The sequence below is a fragment of the Sporothrix brasiliensis genome (assembly GCF_000820605.1).
Source record: "Sporothrix brasiliensis 5110 chromosome Unknown Cont15, whole genome shotgun sequence".
Classification (NCBI taxonomy): Eukaryota; Fungi; Ascomycota; class Sordariomycetes; order Ophiostomatales; family Ophiostomataceae; genus Sporothrix; species Sporothrix brasiliensis.
Window position 1 is genome coordinate 3,342,885 of NW_024467134.1, and position 19,832 is coordinate 3,362,716.

Here is a 19,832-nt window from a genome sequence, read left to right on the forward strand (position 1 = left end):
CTGGTCGTTTTCCACCTCGCCCGCGACTCCTTTTGCTACCGGTTCTTCCTTGCAATATTGCACAACATAACGCTTTTCGCCATCCGTTGCAAAGCATCCGACATTTTGCGCTATTGCGAGCTTTAGGAGGGCCCCACTTTAACGAGTGGTAGGAAACCTTAGTTGACTTCAGCTTCTGGGTTCTTTATCCCTCGTTTTTCTTTGGCCAGGCCGTGTTTTGACTTGTTCCTCTTTATTCGGCGCTACTAGCGAACCTTCTTTCCGTCTGACCTACGTCAGAATATTCGCCGTCTCGGCAGTCCGGTCGGAATCGACTTCTGGGCACCATACTTTGCACGCTTCAACACCTTCGTTCCACGTCGCACGCCGTGCATTGCTCTTCTGCGCATCTGCGCTTCGCTTGCTGCACGCCGCCTGTCGCCGATTGCCGATCGCGCAGCACCTTTCTTTCCCTCCACAATTGTCGCGACAACTGTTGGACGCCGGCCGACTCCTTATTCCCGTTCACCTCCTTCTTAGAGGCCGAACCACCCAACAGCGTCGCTTTTATCGCTCATCCACGTTCGCCCAGCTGAACCTAACCGCCCTCAATCATGGATGGCGGCCAGCCGCGTGCCCCGAAGCCGGCCAGCGGCCCGGTGAAGCACAGCGCACACGAGACGCCACCCGTGCCCACACCACCCGTTGGCAAGGCTGGATCGCCAGCGCAGCACACCAGCCAAAGTGCTCTCGACACAAAAGCGCCGACCTCGACCGACCAGTCTCAACCGGGCAGCTCACCCGCTACCGTGGGGAACAATGCCCAGCGCATTATCAAACGCCGTTCGCCTGTTGCCTGCCGCAGGTACGTGTGCTGGAGTTGGCCCATCTCCAATTTGATTCCCATCTGTGCTCTTCTCGGCGTCCTTCTTCGTCCGACCTTTGCATTGCCCTTCCTTCTGACCCTACTCCAGATGCCGTCGAATGCGCAGCAAATGCGTGCACAATGGCGCCAAACCGCCCTGCGAAGGTTGCCGCGCAGCCGGTGTGAGCGTAGAAGAATGGTAAGTCACATATTACGTACTTCATCTCGCTGCGATTCTCACCCCGCTCTCTGACCGGCACGCGTACTAATGTGACATTTCTTAAAGTGTTTTTCCCGCACGTGGCGCGCCGGATATGGATCGCGAGTATCGTCACCCGCGCATGAAGGGCGACAAGGCCCGGAAGGAAAGCACTCGCACACACCGAGCCCAGTTGGCAGGCGGCACGATATCCTCCTCACCTCCGGGAGGCGGCAGCAGATTGATTTACCCTAATGGAACGATTACAATTGAAGGGGGTGTGCCTCTACCTGCCGATCCATGGGATCTCTTACCGCCACTGGAGAATGTCATTGACGCCGTCGACATGTTCACGCGCCAGTACTTCCAGCTTGGCTTCATCCCACGCCATACGTTTGTGCAGCAATTGCGCGAGCAGCCCCAATCTGTCAGCGTGTTTCTGCTATTGAGCTTGCTCAGTGTCTCAGCGCGCATGACACCTTCGTTGGTCGAGACTCATGGCGGCGCCGGCCCCACGGCCGAGCTCTTCATGGACCGCGCGTCAGCTATTGCCCTCACAGAGCTGTACCAAGAACCGACCCTGGCGCGGTGTCAGGCGTTCTACCTGCTCAGCCTGGCTCAACAGGGCAGCGGCTACCGCAACCGAAGTTTCGTCAACCTGGGCATTGCCTTGCGTATGGCCATCCTAATGCAACTGCACCGTGAGGAGACGTATGCGCTCGACGACCGAACACCGGCGATGATACAAAAGGCCGAATCTGCCCGTCGAACCTTGGTATGTTATGCCTGTCTAGCCACAAACTTTTTGTTTTTCAAATATCATAAATATCCCGTACTAATAACCCCGCCTTTAGTGGATGCTTTACAGTAAGACAGTCCGCAATGAGACCGCTGTCTACTCTTGATGCTGACCTCTACCTCCTTTACTTCTAGGCCAAGACAATTTGCATGCCGGCCCAATGGCTACCATAGCACTTGCCCCAAGCGATATCACCACCTTATTGCCCAGCAACGAGGAGGATTTCAATAATGGTGTTTTGCCTGCATCCCGCGCTGCACTTGAAGACACCTCACCAGCAAAACTAGAGTCCGACTTGGTGAATATGCCGACGAGGTCTCTCTTTGCTACACTGATGCAGAGCCACCAGCTATGGGGCATCGTGTTGCGCCGTACAGTTAGCAACAACCGAAGCATGGTGTTGCCCTGGGATCCCAATAGCGAGTACCAAAAAATCAAACAGAAGCTCAGCGATTGGGAAAGCCGTTTGCCGGCAGAGCACCGCTGGAGCCGTACGTTGTTGCGAGATTACAAGGCCCGGGATCTGGACTTGGTATGTTTTCCCCGTTGTCGTATCTTTCAAAAAATATATGTCGAAACTACCCTTGTTTCCAGCAAACTAAGACCATCTGGCAGGCATACGTGGCCGTGACTATGGTTACCCGTCTTTGCAATATCCTGATTCGAAAGGCCTATCTTCCGCTGTATGTTCTAGCGTCGCTGAACGTATTCCTGTTTGCTGGTAACCTGTTTGTTTACTGACGTTCGTTTAGCATGCTTGTGGAAGGTAGAATAAAGAAACACAGGGAGTTCTGGAGGACTATGTCAAGCGAGCTCTTCTCGAATGTGAAAGAGCTGTTTACGCAGATCGACTGCTGGATTGAAGAACGGGAACCTGATGACGGCACAGGTGCACAGCTGGCGGTTAGTGACAAAACCTTCAACCACCTTCGACTGACGAGCTATTCTGGAACTCATACTGACTGACTTCGTTTAGATATTCTGTGTCTATAGCTGCGGACTGATGGCCGCGTATCTGTACAAATACCCCAAGTGTGAGTTGGTAGCCCACCATACAACTTTTCAAAATAAACCGAGTCTAACCTCAAACGCAGTGTGTCCTGATGCGGCAATCACTCGAGAGGGCAAGCACATGCTTGACCGAACAATGAGTATCCTGACTCAAAGCACGAGCGTGTGGCCGCTCGCCCGGCGCTGGATAGACTCTGTTGAGAAACTCCTCGCAGCCGATACTAAGACTTTGTCGATGATATCAAATTCTTCTCACGAGGGGGGCATGGCTGAAGGTGTACGTTATTCCTCGTCCTCGTCTCCCCAACCCATTTTTTCGCAACGATTTCTGACATGCCGTGAAGAAAGACCCTATCCCGTCGGCGCTACATCCGCCTCTGGCTAGTCTAGCACCTTCCGGGCCATCAAATACACCTTTCGATGACCGTCGGCAGCTAGCCCGACAACTCGGCGTCGACAGCCCGCACGCGCGGTCGGCCAGCCCCTCTGCAGGCGGCAACATAAGCAATGGCTCTGGCGGCGGTGCGAACGGCACGGGCCATGGCTCGATTCAATTGCCGCACTTCCGACCAGATGCCTCGCTGATTAATTCACCCATGCGGCTCCCTCCACCACAGCCGTCGCCCAACCTCGTCACGAATACGGCATCCGCAGCAGCGCACTTTGCGACTGCGCCGTCCACACTACCATCGACACTGGTGCTTCCACCGCCAGCACCACACAACCTCCAGTTGGGAGGCGGGGGCATGCGGACGCCAACGTCATTTGCCCAGGGGCAAAGTACACCGAATATGCAACACCAAAATCACCAGCATCATCAGCAATCACCATCCCACCAGGGTGCCGAGATCATGTCTCCGAACGGCAATGCAATTGCCAGCATGGCCAATCCACTAGCGGCGGTGCAGTCGGGTGTCGCGTCGACGCTGCCCCAGCTCCCTTCAATGCCTCAAGCCTCCCATGCACACCCGGATGGTCACAGCAACAATTTTATGATGCAGAGATACGACAAGGCCTCCACAAACACGTCGGAAGAGGCAGAAGCAGCCGCCGTTTTAGCTGGCGGCATGGTATCCCACGGCGTTGTGGGCTATGGTGCCAGCCAACTGCACCAGCAGCAGCAGCAGCTACCACCGCAGCATGACAATCCTTACGTTACGCAACACCTCTCTGAGCAGGGTCACGGCGTTCATACGGACCCTCTCAGCGTCAACGACATGTCTATGATGACGCAAATGCCGTCGGTCGGGTTTTACGAGCAGACGATGATCCCCGAGTTGCCCGACGATGGCTTCCAGGGCGAGCTGCAATACTTTACGCAGGGGCCGGGGCTGCAAGCGGGCTCGACGTGGGCTACGAATAGTGTTTTTGGATTTTAGATTTTTATGTCACTGGATAATTTCTGTGATCTGTTGTACACTAGAACTTAGTATGGAGGACGTTATGGGTCTCATGGCATATAGTACCAAAGTGTGCCTTACACTTGATTGCAGAATCAATTGAACGAAACTCGAGTTGGTCATTTCTTCCGCTCGGAGTAGTCCTGTGCTTTTACTGCAGACACTTTGAATCCATCCCGTCTAGCCACGTACATCGCCCGGTGGCGGTGGATTATGACCGCCCAAACTCTCCAATCGTTCTATTTCCAAAAGCCGTAGCTGAGCCAGATGTTTACATTTCCTCACGAAACGCGACGATGGATGAAATATAAGTCATACTCAAATAGGGAACCCTCGCCACCGACTGGGAAAGGTTTGTTCACCAAGGGGGCAATTTGGGGGATTAAAACCGGGCTAAGCGAGCTGTTACCGAATGAAACGGACGGATACGGAGTCAAAACTGGCCCTGATGGCGAACATCTGACTTGTTTATAGGGGAAACTGGCTCACTGGCAATGAAGTTCAGAAATTTTCGTCTACGAAATACTCGAGACCGTATCTTACGCAATGCGGTGTAGCGATTAGCAGCGCATGTATCTTAGTCAAGTCGCCTGCAGATTCTCACAGAAGCAGAGCATCTGTTGTGGGTCAGGTCGGGGATTGCCTTGCCCCGCTGGCAAGCTCTAAAGAGGACTTAGGAAAGGACGATGTGGCCGAACGCGCTAAGAAATAGGGGACCTAGGGAGGTAAGACTCTTGTATGTACCGATACACAGTAAAATGTACAATAAGCAGCAATTTCCCAGCTCAATAAGTCACTATACATCTAGCGGGACTCGCTGTCATTAAACTTGTAGGGAAGCGCGATCCACAGCAAGTGCACAATCAGAGATGAAATGAAGTCAAAAGAAGAAGAAAAAATGCAATGGGAGACGCGTGGGGCCAAACAAGCCAGTGGCGGAAAGAAGGGACAGTATTGACTCCGACATGGAAGGAGAAGAATAGATGCTGGGAAGGAGCAATCTTCAATAACCAACGGCATCAAAGATCATGAAGCACGAGAGCCAACTTTGCAGCACGCCAGCCTCTCAAATTAGCACAAAGGGAGGTCTCTTCTACTGAGCACGCTACCTGGTCTACGGCTCTAGCGCTCCCGTACCGGTTCTGGCCAGTCCTGGCACTCTCCTATCGTTAGTTCTTGCAGAGCCATTCTGTTGCGTTGTTTTGACACGCCAGGCTGCGAGCTAGATAAATAATGCCTGGGGCCAAAAGCCTGCCTTGACTTCATTCCCGCCCGACGCGTTCCACGCTCCATAAAACGGTTGTATTGTTTGCTTTGGGCGGGGCAAACACAACTTCGCGTGGCCAGACCGAACGGGGAGACACGAAGACGAGAAAACGAGGCGCATCCGTGTGTGTCATCTTTTGGCCGTCGAGTTTGGGTGGTTCGTAGGACATAATTTGCACTTTTCATGATCGTGAGGGCAGTCAGCTTAGAGGAATACGTGGAAATGGAGGACAGCGCACATTGCTTTACTGAAAACTCCGTAAGACTTACAGTGTGTTCAATACAGTCAGTCCAACGCGCCTTCCATACCTTTGGGAACGTTAGAACGAATTAAATTAAATGTACAAATAAACGGTAAAATACGAAAGAACGCGTCGGGGCCATGCATGGCCAGCCCTCGGCGAAATTGATTTGCTGCGCGAATCCACCACGACCTCGAACAGCAAGGCAGGTGCTGGCGCTCTGTGTCCGTCGGCCGTCCTTAATGCTGGGTGCTGGGTGGCCTCGCCTTCGTTATGTCCCATCGCTCCTTCCACAACCTGTTCCTGCGTGTTGTGCGCGGCCCTACGGAGACGCCCCCTGCCCTGCATCCTCTCGTCTGTCGGTGCAGTAATGATTTTTGTCCTCTTTTTCGGCCCCCCTTTCGTCTTTTCTCTTCTGCTCTGTCACCTCCCCTTTCTACTCCCCTTTCTACTCCCCTTCCTACTCCCCTTCCTCACCCCTTGCGCGACACCTCTTGTCTTGACGACCCATCCTTTCGTCTCTCTTCTTCCTTTTTCTTCGTCCCCCGTTCTTAGCATGTTTGGTTTGTGCTTCTCCTCCTTTTTCGTTTCTCATATTTCTCTTGTTTAATTTTTCTTCACATCGCGGTTTTGGGTTTCTCCTGTCTGCGCCTTTTGCGAGGGCTCGGATTCCCATGCGTTGAGCCCGGTTCTCCTGAATGCACACGACTATCCTTACGTGTCGCCGTCTTTCGCGGATCGCTCTCCCCATTCCAGAGACTTGGCTGCAGGCGAATTTGTTCTTCGTCTGCCGCTGATTCTCGCCGAGGTACGTTATTTTGCTTAGCCCATACATGCCCAAGCCCATTTATGTTTCCTACTTTGCTTCTTTGGCTTCTTTGGCTTCTTTTGAATCCGTGGCACCAGCCGTCTCCCAACCTACCTTAATCTTTCCCACCTTTTGCCGTCGTCCCGTGTTGCAGTTACCCGTCTGTCCGGGTTCAAACGCGCATCGCCTACCGAATCCCACAATTTGGATTCCGAACCTCTCTTGTTCCGCACCTGAATTTTCGTCCCTTTCTCTTAATCCTGGCGCGTCCGCGCCTCCCCCTTCGACCAGCCTTCTGCGATGCGCCTTTCTCACACCTCCAGCAGGTCTCTTACGACGTCTTCTCCACTTCCGACTCAACAAACCCTCCTCGGTGCTGCTGCACAGGAGGCCGACAGAGGACATCGACCACGAACGCCCTCGAACCCGGGTTCTCCGGCCTGGTCCACTGCATCTACTGCCGACGCCGGTCCTTCGCCGATCCTGCCGGCACTCGTTGCTCCGCGACTGCCCGAGCGTGCCCAGGCCCTGCTAGGAACACCGCCTCCTGCCGACGCCGCTACAGGCCAACACGGAGAAGACAGTCGCTTCGTCACTGCGAGTTGGGGTTCCCCGTATCCACAGTCGGACACGTCGCGTCACCTGCGCTTCTCCAGCTTGAGCAGTGACCCATCCGACGACTCGCCCATCCACCACCTTGAGATTCAAACCCCCTTTTTGCGGCCCGCCCCGTATCAAGTTGAAGAAAGTGAAGAAGACGAGGACGACCGTTCACCGGAAGAGGACCTGCTTTCATCCCCGCCCTTTTCTGCTCAGCAATCGTCATCCCTTGTCAGCGCGACTGTCCTCGCGAACCGTGCCCGGCGACCTGCGCGTGGCCTCACCGAAGACTGGATTCGCCAACACACCACTGGCGATTTTGGCTCTGAGGCACGACTCTGGTTGAGCGATAATAGCAGCGCAGGAGACAGCGAGAACTCTTCACTGAGCGGATCTGTCTCTGGCGACCACGACGAAGTCGACGAGCTTTCGCTTCGCACACCCCGAGCCATTCCTGTCAACCGGGCAGGCCGCTCTCCCAGCAGCTTGGTTTCTGCCAAACAGCAACCGCGCCGCAACCGTGCTCATCATCCGCGACACCCCTCAAGCCTAGAGACACTGCGTGAGTCTGATCTGAATCGTTTGCATAGAGCAGTTCTTGAGCGCGGTATCGACGAATCCAATTCCAAAAACGTGAACATGGCGACTGCAGACTCGCCTGCTGGCCCTGACATGCCCGCGGATCCCGCAGCCGATCAGGTGCCACCTCCGGCCGTGGCGACCGAAAATACTGCCACCGCAGCATCTACCGCGGCAGCACCTGCAACACCTCCGTCTACCAAGGCTTCCATTGTGCCCGGTCCGGAGGCCGTGCCACTTCCCCCTCCCGCAACTCCACCGTCCAAAACATCCGCCAGCGGCACCCAGCCAGACCTGTCTCTTGATCCACTCGGAGAGCTGGCTGTCTCCAAAATGGCAGCGTCCCCTAGAAAAACCCCACGGCGCGTCAAGAAGAAGCTTCCGTGGAAGGGAAAGAGCATCATTGTCTTGTTGCCCCTGGACGAACAGCGTGGCAAAATCGGCAAAGCTCCGAAGCCCCTCACAAAAACAGACGTGGACAACATGCTGCATTCGTGGGAGGAGCTGGGTTACGACGTCAAAGGATTCGATCTTAACCATTCGGTCTCTGCTAATGACCATGATTACTACGGCGAAGGGAGCCGCTCGATGAGTCGGCCGTCGTGGCCGGATGAGGGTGACATTGTGCGCGAACGCGCACAGCGGAACTACCCTATCCGACTTCCGGATCTCAACGCCTGGAAGAACTACGTTGAAGAACTGAATGAGGCCAAGCTGCGCGCTCTGGGTGTCTCTTTTGGTGACGAGGAGCCGCCTTTGCCTCCAGCCATATCGCCGGGCGCAGGCGCCTCCATCAGTCGCCAGTCGTCGGCCACTGTCTACCCGCCACTTCCATTCTCACCGCCTATCCCGACTTCGTCGGCATCGAGCAATCATGGAGTACCGCCTTTCACATTCCCCGGTGCCTTTGTCCCTGGCGCAAGCGGCACTCAAAGTCCTTCGATTCTCTCAACTGCATCACCCATCCCTTTCGGTGCCAATCCAAACAAGTACAACCGCCAGTCGATATCTATTCCAGCTGGTATGTTCCAACTGCCGCCTCTACAGCAGCAAAGTCCTGGTGGTTTCTCGCCTCAGACTCTTTTGATGCAACATGGCATCGTACGCGGTGGCTCGCCCTCTCTGGCTGCTCTTTCCTCAGTCATGTCACCGACTTCGCCGTTCACGCCCGATGGGAGCTTCACTTCGCCTCCGCTCCACCAGCGCCATCAATCTCTTCAGTATCCTATGATGCAGTACCCGCAACTCCAAACCTCTGCGCGCGCATCGCCACGGCTTCAGGACCTACGTGAGATTGAGGAAGAGGTTGAAGAACAGCCTATCAACAAGAGCCCGTCAAAGACTCCCGAGCCGACCAACAGCCGTCCCTTCATTCAGCACAATGCTAGCCTCAGCTTGCAAAATGAAATTGATGCCGCAGAGTACCATTTAGAGGAGCAGTTCCGCTCGCAATTTGAGCATGACCGAGACTACAGCCCGCATGGTGGGAAAGACCCGTCTGAAGGTTTTGGCGTCGATGCTGATGCGAAAGCTGATCCACAGCACTCTCGCGGTCTGTCTGTCCAATTTGCCCCTCCCCCGCCGATCCAGCGCTTCCGCGATGAGACTGAGGGTGGCCCGCCACTGCACCATCCCCGTCCTCACAGCCGTGGCCACTCTCTTGCCAACGCTTACTACGAGCCTGATGAGACCCGGAACAGTGGAAGCGGTACGAGCTTCACAGAGGGAGCCATTTCCACCGCTTCACAGAGCAATGCACAAAATAATGGTTCCCAGATCGACGATTCCTACGACGTGGAAACAAACCCGAGCAATCTTGGGACGCCTGTCCAGGGTCTTGATTTCGGCAACGTCCTGCAACCTCAAAAGGACCAGAAACAGATACATCAGCGCGCGTTCTCCACTGCAAGCAACCCTTGGAGCGAAGGGGCCTCATTTTCTGGCAAGGCAAGCTCTACCCGGCGCCCAAGTCATGGCAGCAAGGCTTCTCTCTCCAACTTGAATGTCGAGGCTCCGGAATTCAAGTTCAACCCTGGCGCTGCCAGCACATTCCAGCCGGCTGCTACCAACCAGTTCATGTTCGGCAGCAGCAACAACCCTACCAGTGAGCCTTTCCAGCCTTCCATCTTCCAGGCAGGATTGGCACCAAATGCCCCCTTGTCAGGCAATTCGAGCACCTTCAGCTTCCCGACCACAACTACAACGACGTCCAAGATCAATGCCAATGCGCCGACGTTCTCTCCTGGCCAGAGCGAGTTTAGCTTCTCGGCTGCTGGTCCCAAGTTCAGGCCTGATGCTCCCGCCTTTACTCCCCTTCACTCCTTCTCGGACTCCCTCACCAGCCCCATCCAGTCGGGTGGTGAAAGCAGCGTCAATGGCGCCAACCGCACTAGCTCCATCTTTGGCAACATTGATCTCAACTTGCCTGACATTGTCAAGCCTGTGAAGCGGTCCAAGGCCGTCCCTATTGTCCGTCCTTCCAGCCGCCAGTCTCCGAAGGCCAATGATAATTATGAGGAGAAGGAGAACGCGACAGAATACGACCGCGAAGGCCGCATTATCGATGACTCCCGCGTGAAGAGAGCTCGGGCAACCCCCATGAATGACGGTAATGACGAGATCCACTTTGCTGAGCCTGGCAATAATGCTCTTACTGTTGCATCTGCTACGCCTGAGCCTTCTAGGGAAGTCATTATGGATGAAATTGCCCCCAACTCCGAGGTCGAGGAGCCCGTCGAAATCCTCCCCAGCAAAGAGACAACCACAGCCGAATCTGACGATAAACACTCAGTGGGATCTGACGACGTGGCCGCTGAGGTTGAAACTGCTGAGGTTGCTGAGATTCGTACTGAGTCTGAGACTCCCCAGGCTGAGTCCGTCGAGAAGCCGCTCGAATCCGATGATGCCGAGGCCGAGAAAGCCAACCAAGACGAAGGTGAGAACGCTGTTGCTGAGGACAGCACGCTGTCATCGACTGTTCTCTCCGAGTCTACAGATGCTGTCAAGCAGCCGGCAACAACAAGCCCGTCAGACCTTTCTCCTGTCAGCAGCATTCCTTGGATGCCCTTCGAATTCAGATCAGATGTGGATGTCGCCGATTTCAATAGCGCTCGGCCCATGGGCGACGATGTGTTCCGGCACAAGAAGTCTCTTTCCGCGACCGCAAAGCCCTTCTCCCCTGGTGCCAGCTTCCAGGGCACCGTTGCAAACAGCTTCCAGGATGACTTATTGGCAGCCGAGGAAATTCTCCCGACGACCGAGGTTACACAGGATGAGCAACCAGCGGCCTTCGAGCCTTCGCCAGTGTCACCTAGTGAGGTTACGCGCTTCTCGTCCCCACCGCCTCCGCCTCCTCCCGTCGAAGCCAAGCCCAAGCCGAAGGGTCTGGCTGCCTCTCGTTACGCCATGTCTCCCCCTCGTCCGCCCCCCAAGACACTCCAAAGCTCGAGATTTACTACCTCTTCACCCCCGCCCGTTCCTAACAAGGACACCAAGCCAGTTGAAGAGACCAATCGCCCGGAGCAGCAGTCCATTACGTCTGGTCCCGAAGCCAGTCTCCAGACCGAGCCTGTCGTGGACGAGTCACCAGTCGCCGCCATTGACAGCGCGGAGCGTGAAGCCACTTTTGAGGAAATCGACGACATCATGCTTTACCTCAATGAGAACGACCCATCACAGGGCGTCAATAAGGCCCTGGATTCCGCGCCTTGGCACCAGCCCGGCCCTGCGCCGACTCAGATGTCGCTCACCGCAGCTGCCAGTGAGGCCCCGTTGAACCTCCCTCCACCCACTCCATCCCTTCCGTACCAGCAATTAGCTCCCGAGCAACCCATTGAGCAGGGCATGCCTGCGGAGATTGTTGATGCTTTCGTTGATCCATCTCAAAACGCGGTGCACTCATTGGATCCACTAGCTGCTCCGTTTCACAGCCACCATAGCGGTGGCAGCATGCCCCCTAGCGAGTGGGAGAGTGACTTCAATGGCGAGGAGCAACTCAAGCTCGAGTCGCGTGTCAACTTCTTTGACGGCCACGTCAACGATATTGTGGGCGGGATACTCGCAGCCCGCCTCGGCCCTCTTGAGGCATCTCTCGATCGGATTCAACATGCCATTAGTTCCATGTCTCGGGGCACGCCGCCCAGCCGACGTGAGCGCCGCAGCATATCCGGCGAAGTACAGGACAGCGATGCCGATGATGAAGATGACGTGCCTCCAGTTCCTCGTCGCTCGATGAGCCCCCGTCGGGACCGCCGCATGGAACAGATGCGTGCTGTGGTCCTCGAGGCTCTCAACGCCCACCAATTCAGCGCTTCCTCTCTTCAGCCTGCGCGCTCTTCATCTCCTACTTCGGCCGTTGGAGACGTTGTTTCCACCGACTCTGTTGCGACCATTCTAAAGTCATTGGAGTCCATGAAAGAGCAATTCGGTCAGTCTCTGCGTCTGGACTTCCGTGGTGAGGATCTCCGCAATATCGTCGAGGATGCGGTTGAGCGCCGCATGCCACAGACGCCACAGTCAGCCGAGCCAATCGTCGTTTCCAACGAGGACGAAAACCAGAAGAAGTCCGACGCCCTACAGGCTCGAATTACCGAGCTGGAGGAGAGCCTGCGGTTGGAGCGTCAGAAGACCGAGCAAGAGGTTGTCACCCGGCGGGCTGCGGAGGATAAAGCCGCCGATCTGCGCCGTGCACTAGAGACTGCTGAGACGAAAATTGAAGTCGAGGTCATGAACCGCAGCCTTTACGACCAGCGTGTCACGGACCTCGAAGACAAGCTCAAGCAGGAGGCAGAACACACTCAAACTGAGCTTGCCACGCGGAAGACTGCAGAAGATAGAATTGCAGAGATTCAACGACTTCTGCGCATTTCTTCCGATGAGGAAATGCGCCTTCGTGAGGCCGTTGATGATCGCGACGCGAAGTTGAAGGAGTTGGGCGAGGTGCGCGACAACCACCTGTTGCGCCTCACAACTCTTGAAGCCTCTCATACGACACGCGAGAAGACGCACAGCGATCTCCAGAACCGCCTCAACAACGCTGAGTCCGAACTGCGCGAACGAGAACAAGAGGCTCGCCACTGGCGGGCCGAGGCCGAGCGGGCCATTAACCTGTCTCAGGATCAAGGCAACGATCTTGTTCAGACCGCGACCGAGCTGCGTCACCTGAAGAAGGTCGTCGACACTCTTGGCACTCAGCTAGAGGAGAACGAGCGCATCCGCGACAGCTGGCGGTCCAAGTTCGTTGCCCTGCAAGAAGACATGGCGCGGGCTGCCCGCGAGGTCGCCGAGGAAAGCGCACGCCACATCAAGCGCGAGCAGTCGCTTATTGCACGCCACGAGGTTCTCGATGCCAAGCTCCAAGCGGAGGCCCGTACCCGCGAGCGCCTGGAAAGCGAGCTTGAGCGACTGGAGAACGGCGAACGCCAGGCTATGCGTGCCGTTTCTGAGCTGAAGCGGTACGAGGCACTGATCGGCGAGCTGCGCACTGAGAACCACAACTTACATAAGAACTCTCTCCGGTACCAGTCCGAGTTTGAAGAGGCACGCGAATCCGCAGCCAGAGAAGTGCAGCGTACGCGCGACTCGATGCAGGGCGAGGTGGACAACGCCAACCACCAAGTCAATGCTGTACGCGTTGACCTAGAAGACCAGATGGCCCAGCTGCGTGGCCAGCTTGAGCAGGTAAAGCTTGACGCCGACACGTCCAAGGCGCGCCTCGAGATGCTACTCGAAGAGGCCGAGACCACAAAGAAGACAGCGCTTGAAGCGGCAGAGGCCGACAAGCGGCACGAGCTGGAAGAGGCGAAGCGCGCCCACCGCAGCGAGGTCGAAGATCTCGAGGCACGGTACGAGCGCCAGATCAACAACGCCGCCGAGGACGCACAGCGGGCCGAGCAGAACCTGCTGGAGCGCCTAAGTATCTCGACCTCCAAGACGGAGCACCTACAGGACCGCGTAGCCCACTTGGAGGAGAAGCTCGAGATTGCGCGCGAAGCTGCACAGGCGGCGGCCAAGGCGGCCAAGGCCAGCGGCTCAGGGGCCGATCTGACGGAGGCGCGCTCTTTGGCGTCCTCTACGCCGGCCATTCCTCTGCAGCCGGCTGCCAACGTCCACTCTGTGTCTCATGGCATCGGCCTGCCGGAGAAGATCTCGCCACAGGCTCTCCGCGAGTCAATTATAGTGCTCCAGGACCAGCTCCAGCAGCGCGAGCACCGGATTGAGGAGCTCGAGCACACACTGGACAAGGTGGACCCAGAGGCCGACATCAAGATTGCGAAGCGGGATGACGAGATCACTTGGCTACGTGAACTGCTGGCCGTCCGCCACTCCGACCTCAAGGACATTATCACCGCCCTCGGCCGTGAGGAGCATGACCCGGATCGTGTCCGTGATGCTGTGATCCGACTGCAAGCCAACTTGCAGATGGAGGAGCAAGAGCGGGAGCGAGCGATGAACGGCGGTTCGGCCATCAACTTGCCAAACATTGCTGCTAGTATCCGCGATGCGGCAACGCCGCGTGTGGCTCAGGCCGTAGGCCCTCTAGCAGCTGCTTGGGGCAGCTGGCGCAAGGCGCGTGACTCTAACGCGGGCAGCACCTTCAGCAGCCTGTCTGGCGCTCTCCTGTCGTCCCCGGCGCCTGCCTCTGTCTCTAGAAGAGGCGGCCCGCCCGTCAGCTCGACTGCGACTCCGTCCAGGGCCGCATCCTCGTCGATCTCGTCCCGTGCATCCGGAACATCTCGCGCAGTCCCCGCCGAGCCTCAGTCTGGAAGCGACAGCAGCTTCTTGTCTGGACTCATGACGCCGCCAACGTCGGGCGTACGCCAGACCCCCCAGCAGCAACAACAACAACAACAACCGACGGCTTTCTCAAGCACCGGTCGGCGGTACACTGGAGGGCAACCCGGCAGCCGGCACGCGTCGCGTTCTGACAACAAGCTTGCCACGCGCGATGTGACGTCGACGCCGCCAACCAAGTTTCGTCGTGCTAGCCGAAGTCAGCCCGTCACGCCTCCGATGATGCGCACAAGTGCTTACGACTCGGACGCCCAGGCGGAGGAGTTTGATGACGCCGCTTTCTTCGACGACTAAATAGACTACAACCCCAAAATATTTCCTTTGTCGCTTTCCATTTTCCAAATGTTCAATCTTTACCTGCTTTGCAGTCTTACCACATTCATTCAATCTTTTTTTCTCTCTCTTTTTACTTTTCACCTTTTATTTTCTCACAGAATGGCACCAAAATATTACAATTAGAAATTGATACCCCCTGATCAGCACATTTTATCCCAGACTGCCGATTTAATACTTTTTATTTGTAACCCATAGCACGTTGTCAGCCATTACATTCTCCACTTCTTACTGTTCGCTTCCTTATTTTCTTTGTCTCTTTTCTCTTTTCTCTGTTTTTTTTTCGAATCTTTTTTCGAACCTTGTTTTGCCTTGTATTGCTTTTCTTTATGCCCTTGTTATCTTGTTACGACGCCATTCAGTCTGCATAGCGACGATGAGGAGGGATGAACATTTAGAGGCAGCGAGGGGGAAACTGGGTCATTGCCAGTCCAAACAATCACTTGAACCTTATTTTTCATGTTTCTTTTTAATAATTGTTTGTACACACTTAAATTTCTATTGTCAATAAAAGGAGGTAGAAGTAAGTGTTCGTGAGACAGACGGCCGCGGCGTGCATGTATTTAATAAATAATATAGTGATGACCCGTGTTTTCTTTTTATATGCAAACGTCGGGATTCAAACGTCGCGGAAGAGCCTCGGGGCAATGGTTTGCCTTTGTAAATGTCCATTCGTATCTGTCATCAGTGGCTACCAACCTGAAAACTATTTTGACAAAAAATAAAACCCATGGCCACGAGCGGGAATCGAGTAAAAGCGACAAGCCCTTGGCTTAGAACAAAAACTAGAGTTATAAAAAAGAAACGGAACCAGGCCACGTCTTAATGCCCATTGTCATCACAGCAGCCACCCGTCTGCTCGTCCCACCCCATCCAGCCATCGGCCCATCCACTCGCTCCTACACATCACAATAAAAGTCGAATTCGTCCGACGAGCTTGTCAGCTCGGTGAAAGCAGTCTGTGTTGCGGATGACGCGGCGGCCTTGCACTTGGCTGTTTGAGCGTCAGCAAAACGGTTCTTCTGTATCTACATTGGTGTATGCAACTGACTATCTTGTGTATCACAGTCGCCGACGCTAAAGCTCGACGATTTTTGGCTGTTGGCCGCATTGGCACAGCTGTTGTGCTGATTGTCGCAGGAGCGGTCGACAGCCGACTGGAAATCGGTCTGATGGAGACGAGACGAAACGGGGTTAGACAGCCAAGACTGCGAACGAGATGACAACGGTCCAACTATACGGCAGTCACCGGAGACACTCACAAAGGTATCGCCGTCGACGGAGAACGGCCGTGTTGCGTCGTTGGATTGGGAAATCTACATAGTCAGTTATGAGATCCTAGCGAGTGTGAGGGAAAGGTCAGCGCAGGCAGCCAGCCTACCGGTGGTGCGGCAATGTTGGAAAGTGCGCCTTGGAAGAACTGCAGGTTGGTCGCGGCGCGCGGCTTCAGCACATTAGCAGCTGCCAAGTCCGGACGGTCCGGGTCGCTTCTTCCGGCACCCCGCTCCACTAAATTGAGCTGCTTGTTGATGTTGGGTGAAAAGCGCAGCAGGCCGGCAGCCGGGGCTCCAGCGGCGGCAGCGGCAGCGGTAATGTCGTCGACAATCGAGGGAGAGGCGCGCACGACGGCAGCCGACCCGAGGGCGACGAGGAATGCCGTGGCGCACAGGAGCAAGGATGGGCAGGACGGTGCAGAACGCATTGTCGGCTTGTAGATAGCGTTTGTATTAGATAAAACGATGGTGATAAAATGGCGATGGTAGTCGTCTCGAGTAAACGAGAAAAGAGACTGAAAAGGAACAGCACATAAAATACAAGAATGAGACCAGCGACTGGGTGTTGGCCAGGAGAAGAATATGGGATGCTCGATGTGAACAGTAATGACGGAGCAAAAGAGAGTACAAACTGTGCCGCCAGGGCCTGAAAGTAATGTGATGCTTTGCAGAAATCTCACGAAAAGAAAGGTAGAATCATCAAAGCACAGATAAACAATGTCGCCTCCATCTCCCAGAAGCTTGGAGACAATTGTGAGGAAGCAGCCCCTCGCTCTGGAAAATGACGATGGCAGTCTGTGTGGATGTGATCTGAAACGATTTTGAGACACATCCGATCGAGCCACAATAGCGACCACGGCACCCAAAAATGTTGGCGCAGCTCAGCGCTTTGAGCGATTAGGCAAAATGCAAGTGTGCACGAGCAGTCAAATTGGTTGCACATAGGCTTTTGCTGCAGAAATCATAAAGACTGCGCCGATACGGAATACAAGCAAAAGAATGGCAATGGCGCGTGACTGCGCCAGAGGGCTGTGGTCTATCCAACGAAATTGGGTGGCGGCGGCATGTACACGCCATAATCAAAGCGCGGATAGAGTAAGTTCATATTAATATCACATACATATCCCGTAGATGAAGAAGGAATATCCTTTCAAAAAAGAAAGAGTCAAGTTGCTGCCCAGATATCACCAGGCCGCACCCGTTGTATTAGACATCTAAACTAGTCGTATAGCTTGTCGCAAAGCAGACTTGCAGATCTCTAACAATTGGAAATGAAATACAAGACAAAAGAAAACATTCCCTCTACCATTTTCGAGAAGCAATAGGGTACTGATGCAAGATTGATAGTGGTAGCAGCGGATTGGCGAGTCCTTAAACGCCGGATATCTGGCCGGCAGGAAAGACGACCAATTATGGACACAAAACATGAGAAGATATAGTGACTGATGAAGAGCAGATTGGAGGGTTCGAAAATGAAGTAAAGGGGGAGTTGGGTCGAGAAACAAAAACAGAACAGCGGAAGCAATGGAACAGCGCGCTGTCTAGAAATTAGATGCGGTGTTGACCTGTGTCGGCGTGTGGTAGCTCTCCAGCGTGCTCTGGAAAGGCGAGCGGCCGGGGGCGCCGGCCGCTGCGGCGCCGGTGGTGTTGTCGGGCTTCTCCAGTGCGCCTACGGGGGCGTTGCCGTAGTTGGGATCGTAGTCGTTGAGGCCATTGCCGCCGTCCTTGGCTGCCTGCTTGCGTCTGTGGATGCGAAGGGCCACAAGGCCGATGACAACCAGGATGATGGCACCACCGACGCCAACAACGACGCCAATGATGATGTTCCGCGTCGACGTGGACATGCCCGAGGCCTTGCTGCCACTGCCTGAGGATGACAGGCTGCCAGTGGGGACGGTCGTGGTCTCGGATGTGACGGCGGTTGTAGAGCCGTCAGCTTCTGTGAAAGTAGTGACAAAGGTGCTCGTGGACACAGGCTGCGTCGTCGATGTGGTGGAATCGGGCGGTGTGGTGGTCTTGTCCGTGGGCGACGAGGTAGTCTTGTCGGTAGGCGAGTTGGTCGGCGAAGGAGTCGGCGTGTCCTTGGATGTAGTCGGCGTCGACGACGTTGTCGGCGGCGTGCTCGTCTTGTCCGTGGGCGAAGGCGTGCTCGTTGTCGGTGTTGGGTTGCTCGTCGTGGGCGACGGCGAAGGTGTCGACGATGTCGTGCCCGGCGTAGAGCTCACCTGGGCAGACGGCTGGGCGCTGGGCTTGGTCGAGGCATCGCCGGTCGGCTTGGCGCCTCCGCTAGAGGCAGCACTGTTGTCGGCACGGCGAGCCGGTTGACGGCCGGCGTGGGCGGCCTCGGCGACACGGAAGAAGTCGGCATCAAGACGCAGGGCCTGGGCCGTAGCCATAAAGGACAGCGCCACGAAAAGCAGCTGCATCAGGCGTTTGGAATACATGCTGCGGCTGTTGTCGGAGTATCAACAAGTCGATGGTTGAAGGGTAAAAGAAAGATCGCGATGGAAGAGAAGAAAAGAAAGGACAGTAGAGAAGAGCCGTTGAGCGAGGGACGGTTGTCGAAATGACCTGTCCGGCAGTCCGGCCAAAAGGGCAAAACCGGAAACAGAACACGAGAGCGAAGGAGCAACGAACCCTGAGGGCGAGAGCAGCAGGATCGCTGACGAGGCGCTGCGTCTGGTGAAAAGGGAGAGGCGGACCGAGATGCGGAAAAGAAAAAAGTCGGCGGGAATTGCAGAACAAAGGAGAGGAAGGAAACAAAACAATAGATGGTTATGAAGAAGCAAACGAGAGACAAAGAAGTAGGGAAAGAACGACTGGGCCTGTTACCGTTGTAGGAGGTTAACCGGCATGGGAAGGAACAGAATTTTGGATGAACAAAACTGGGCAGGACAAAACAGGCATGTATGACAAGGGCCAGAGGACACCAAATCAAAGGCTCGTGTAGCAACAATACAGAAGCTGCGATGGAGGGTGGCGGTCTTGCGTGGCTGTGGCAAACCCGTTGCGCTGCATCGTATTCGAGAATTAGTGGCTCGAGTGGTAGGTGCGATCGCCATTTTGGGGACCGTTCTCCTTTCCGTTGCTCCTCTCGCTCCTGTCTCACGCGTGGCGCCCGAAAATCCAGTAAATTGCGTGGACAGAGCGTTTCTAGTGGCCGGTTTAGAGCCGGTAACAGGTCGCTATTTTCTTAGTAGTGCGGTGTTCCGGACAGGCCGCGCTAAAACCTTTTGACCAGGGGTTCTGTTTGGCTTAGTCCTTGCTGGAAGAGCATTTTTTGTGTCTTATTTTAGCTCACTGGCCGACATGTGCCCGCTGTTAGCGCCTGTTTGGTTTAAAACGGCTCAACGGGTGCCTGGCAGTTGGTTGCGGGAAAGAAGGGTCCATAACGGGTTTGCACAAAAGGGGAAAGAGACACCGGGGCCCGTTTTCGACAGAGGTGCCGTTTCAGAATCTCCCTGTTTGGCCGTTCTACTCCTTTCGCTGCCACCTCTCAACCTCTCGCTCCTGGTGCCTCGTGACCTCATCGAAAACGTCGTCCAATGTCATCAAAAGCAGGCTGCAAACGTCTCCAGATGTGAAACAAATATTTGGAGAGAGGGGGGGGGAGGAGACATTTCGACCACCAGATGCAAGGAAAGGAACCACCATAGCCCCCAGCGATCTACACACAACATAAACA

General features: G+C 55.2%; 4 protein-coding genes across 4 annotated transcripts; 2 read left to right on the top strand and 2 right to left on the bottom strand.

The window, feature by feature from the left end:
• Nucleotides 1-593: 593 nt before the first annotated feature.
• SPBR_05533 (transcription factor) lies at nucleotides 594-4,232 on the top strand (the record flags this gene model as incomplete). The annotated part of the gene is made up of 6 exons (XM_040763796.1): nucleotides 594-844; nucleotides 954-1,043; nucleotides 1,131-1,818; nucleotides 1,898-1,910; nucleotides 1,977-2,374; nucleotides 3,288-4,232. The coding sequence occupies 6 exons, from the start codon at nucleotides 594-596 to the stop codon at nucleotides 4,230-4,232; spliced, it is 2,385 nt and encodes a 794-aa protein (XP_040622660.1).
• A 2,637-nt stretch (nucleotides 4,233-6,869) lies between these two features.
• On the top strand, nucleotides 6,870-14,834 carry SPBR_05462 (uncharacterized protein; the record flags this gene model as incomplete). Its single annotated transcript, XM_040763726.1, has 1 exon — nucleotides 6,870-14,834. The coding sequence occupies one exon, from the start codon at nucleotides 6,870-6,872 to the stop codon at nucleotides 14,832-14,834; it is 7,965 nt and encodes a 2,654-aa protein (XP_040622661.1).
• A 938-nt stretch (nucleotides 14,835-15,772) lies between these two features.
• SPBR_06155 (uncharacterized protein) lies at nucleotides 15,773-16,575 on the bottom strand (the record flags this gene model as incomplete). Its single annotated transcript, XM_040764417.1, has 4 exons — nucleotides 15,773-15,867; nucleotides 15,925-16,042; nucleotides 16,136-16,189; nucleotides 16,255-16,575. 4 exons carry the CDS (start codon nucleotides 16,573-16,575, stop codon nucleotides 15,773-15,775), a joined length of 588 nt encoding a protein of 195 aa, XP_040622662.1.
• A 1,113-nt stretch (nucleotides 16,576-17,688) lies between these two features.
• Nucleotides 17,689-18,591, bottom strand: SPBR_06121 (uncharacterized protein; the record flags this gene model as incomplete). Its single annotated transcript, XM_040764383.1, has 1 exon — nucleotides 17,689-18,591. One exon carries the CDS (start codon nucleotides 18,589-18,591, stop codon nucleotides 17,689-17,691), a length of 903 nt encoding a protein of 300 aa, XP_040622663.1.
• Nucleotides 18,592-19,832: the final 1,241 nt, after the last annotated feature.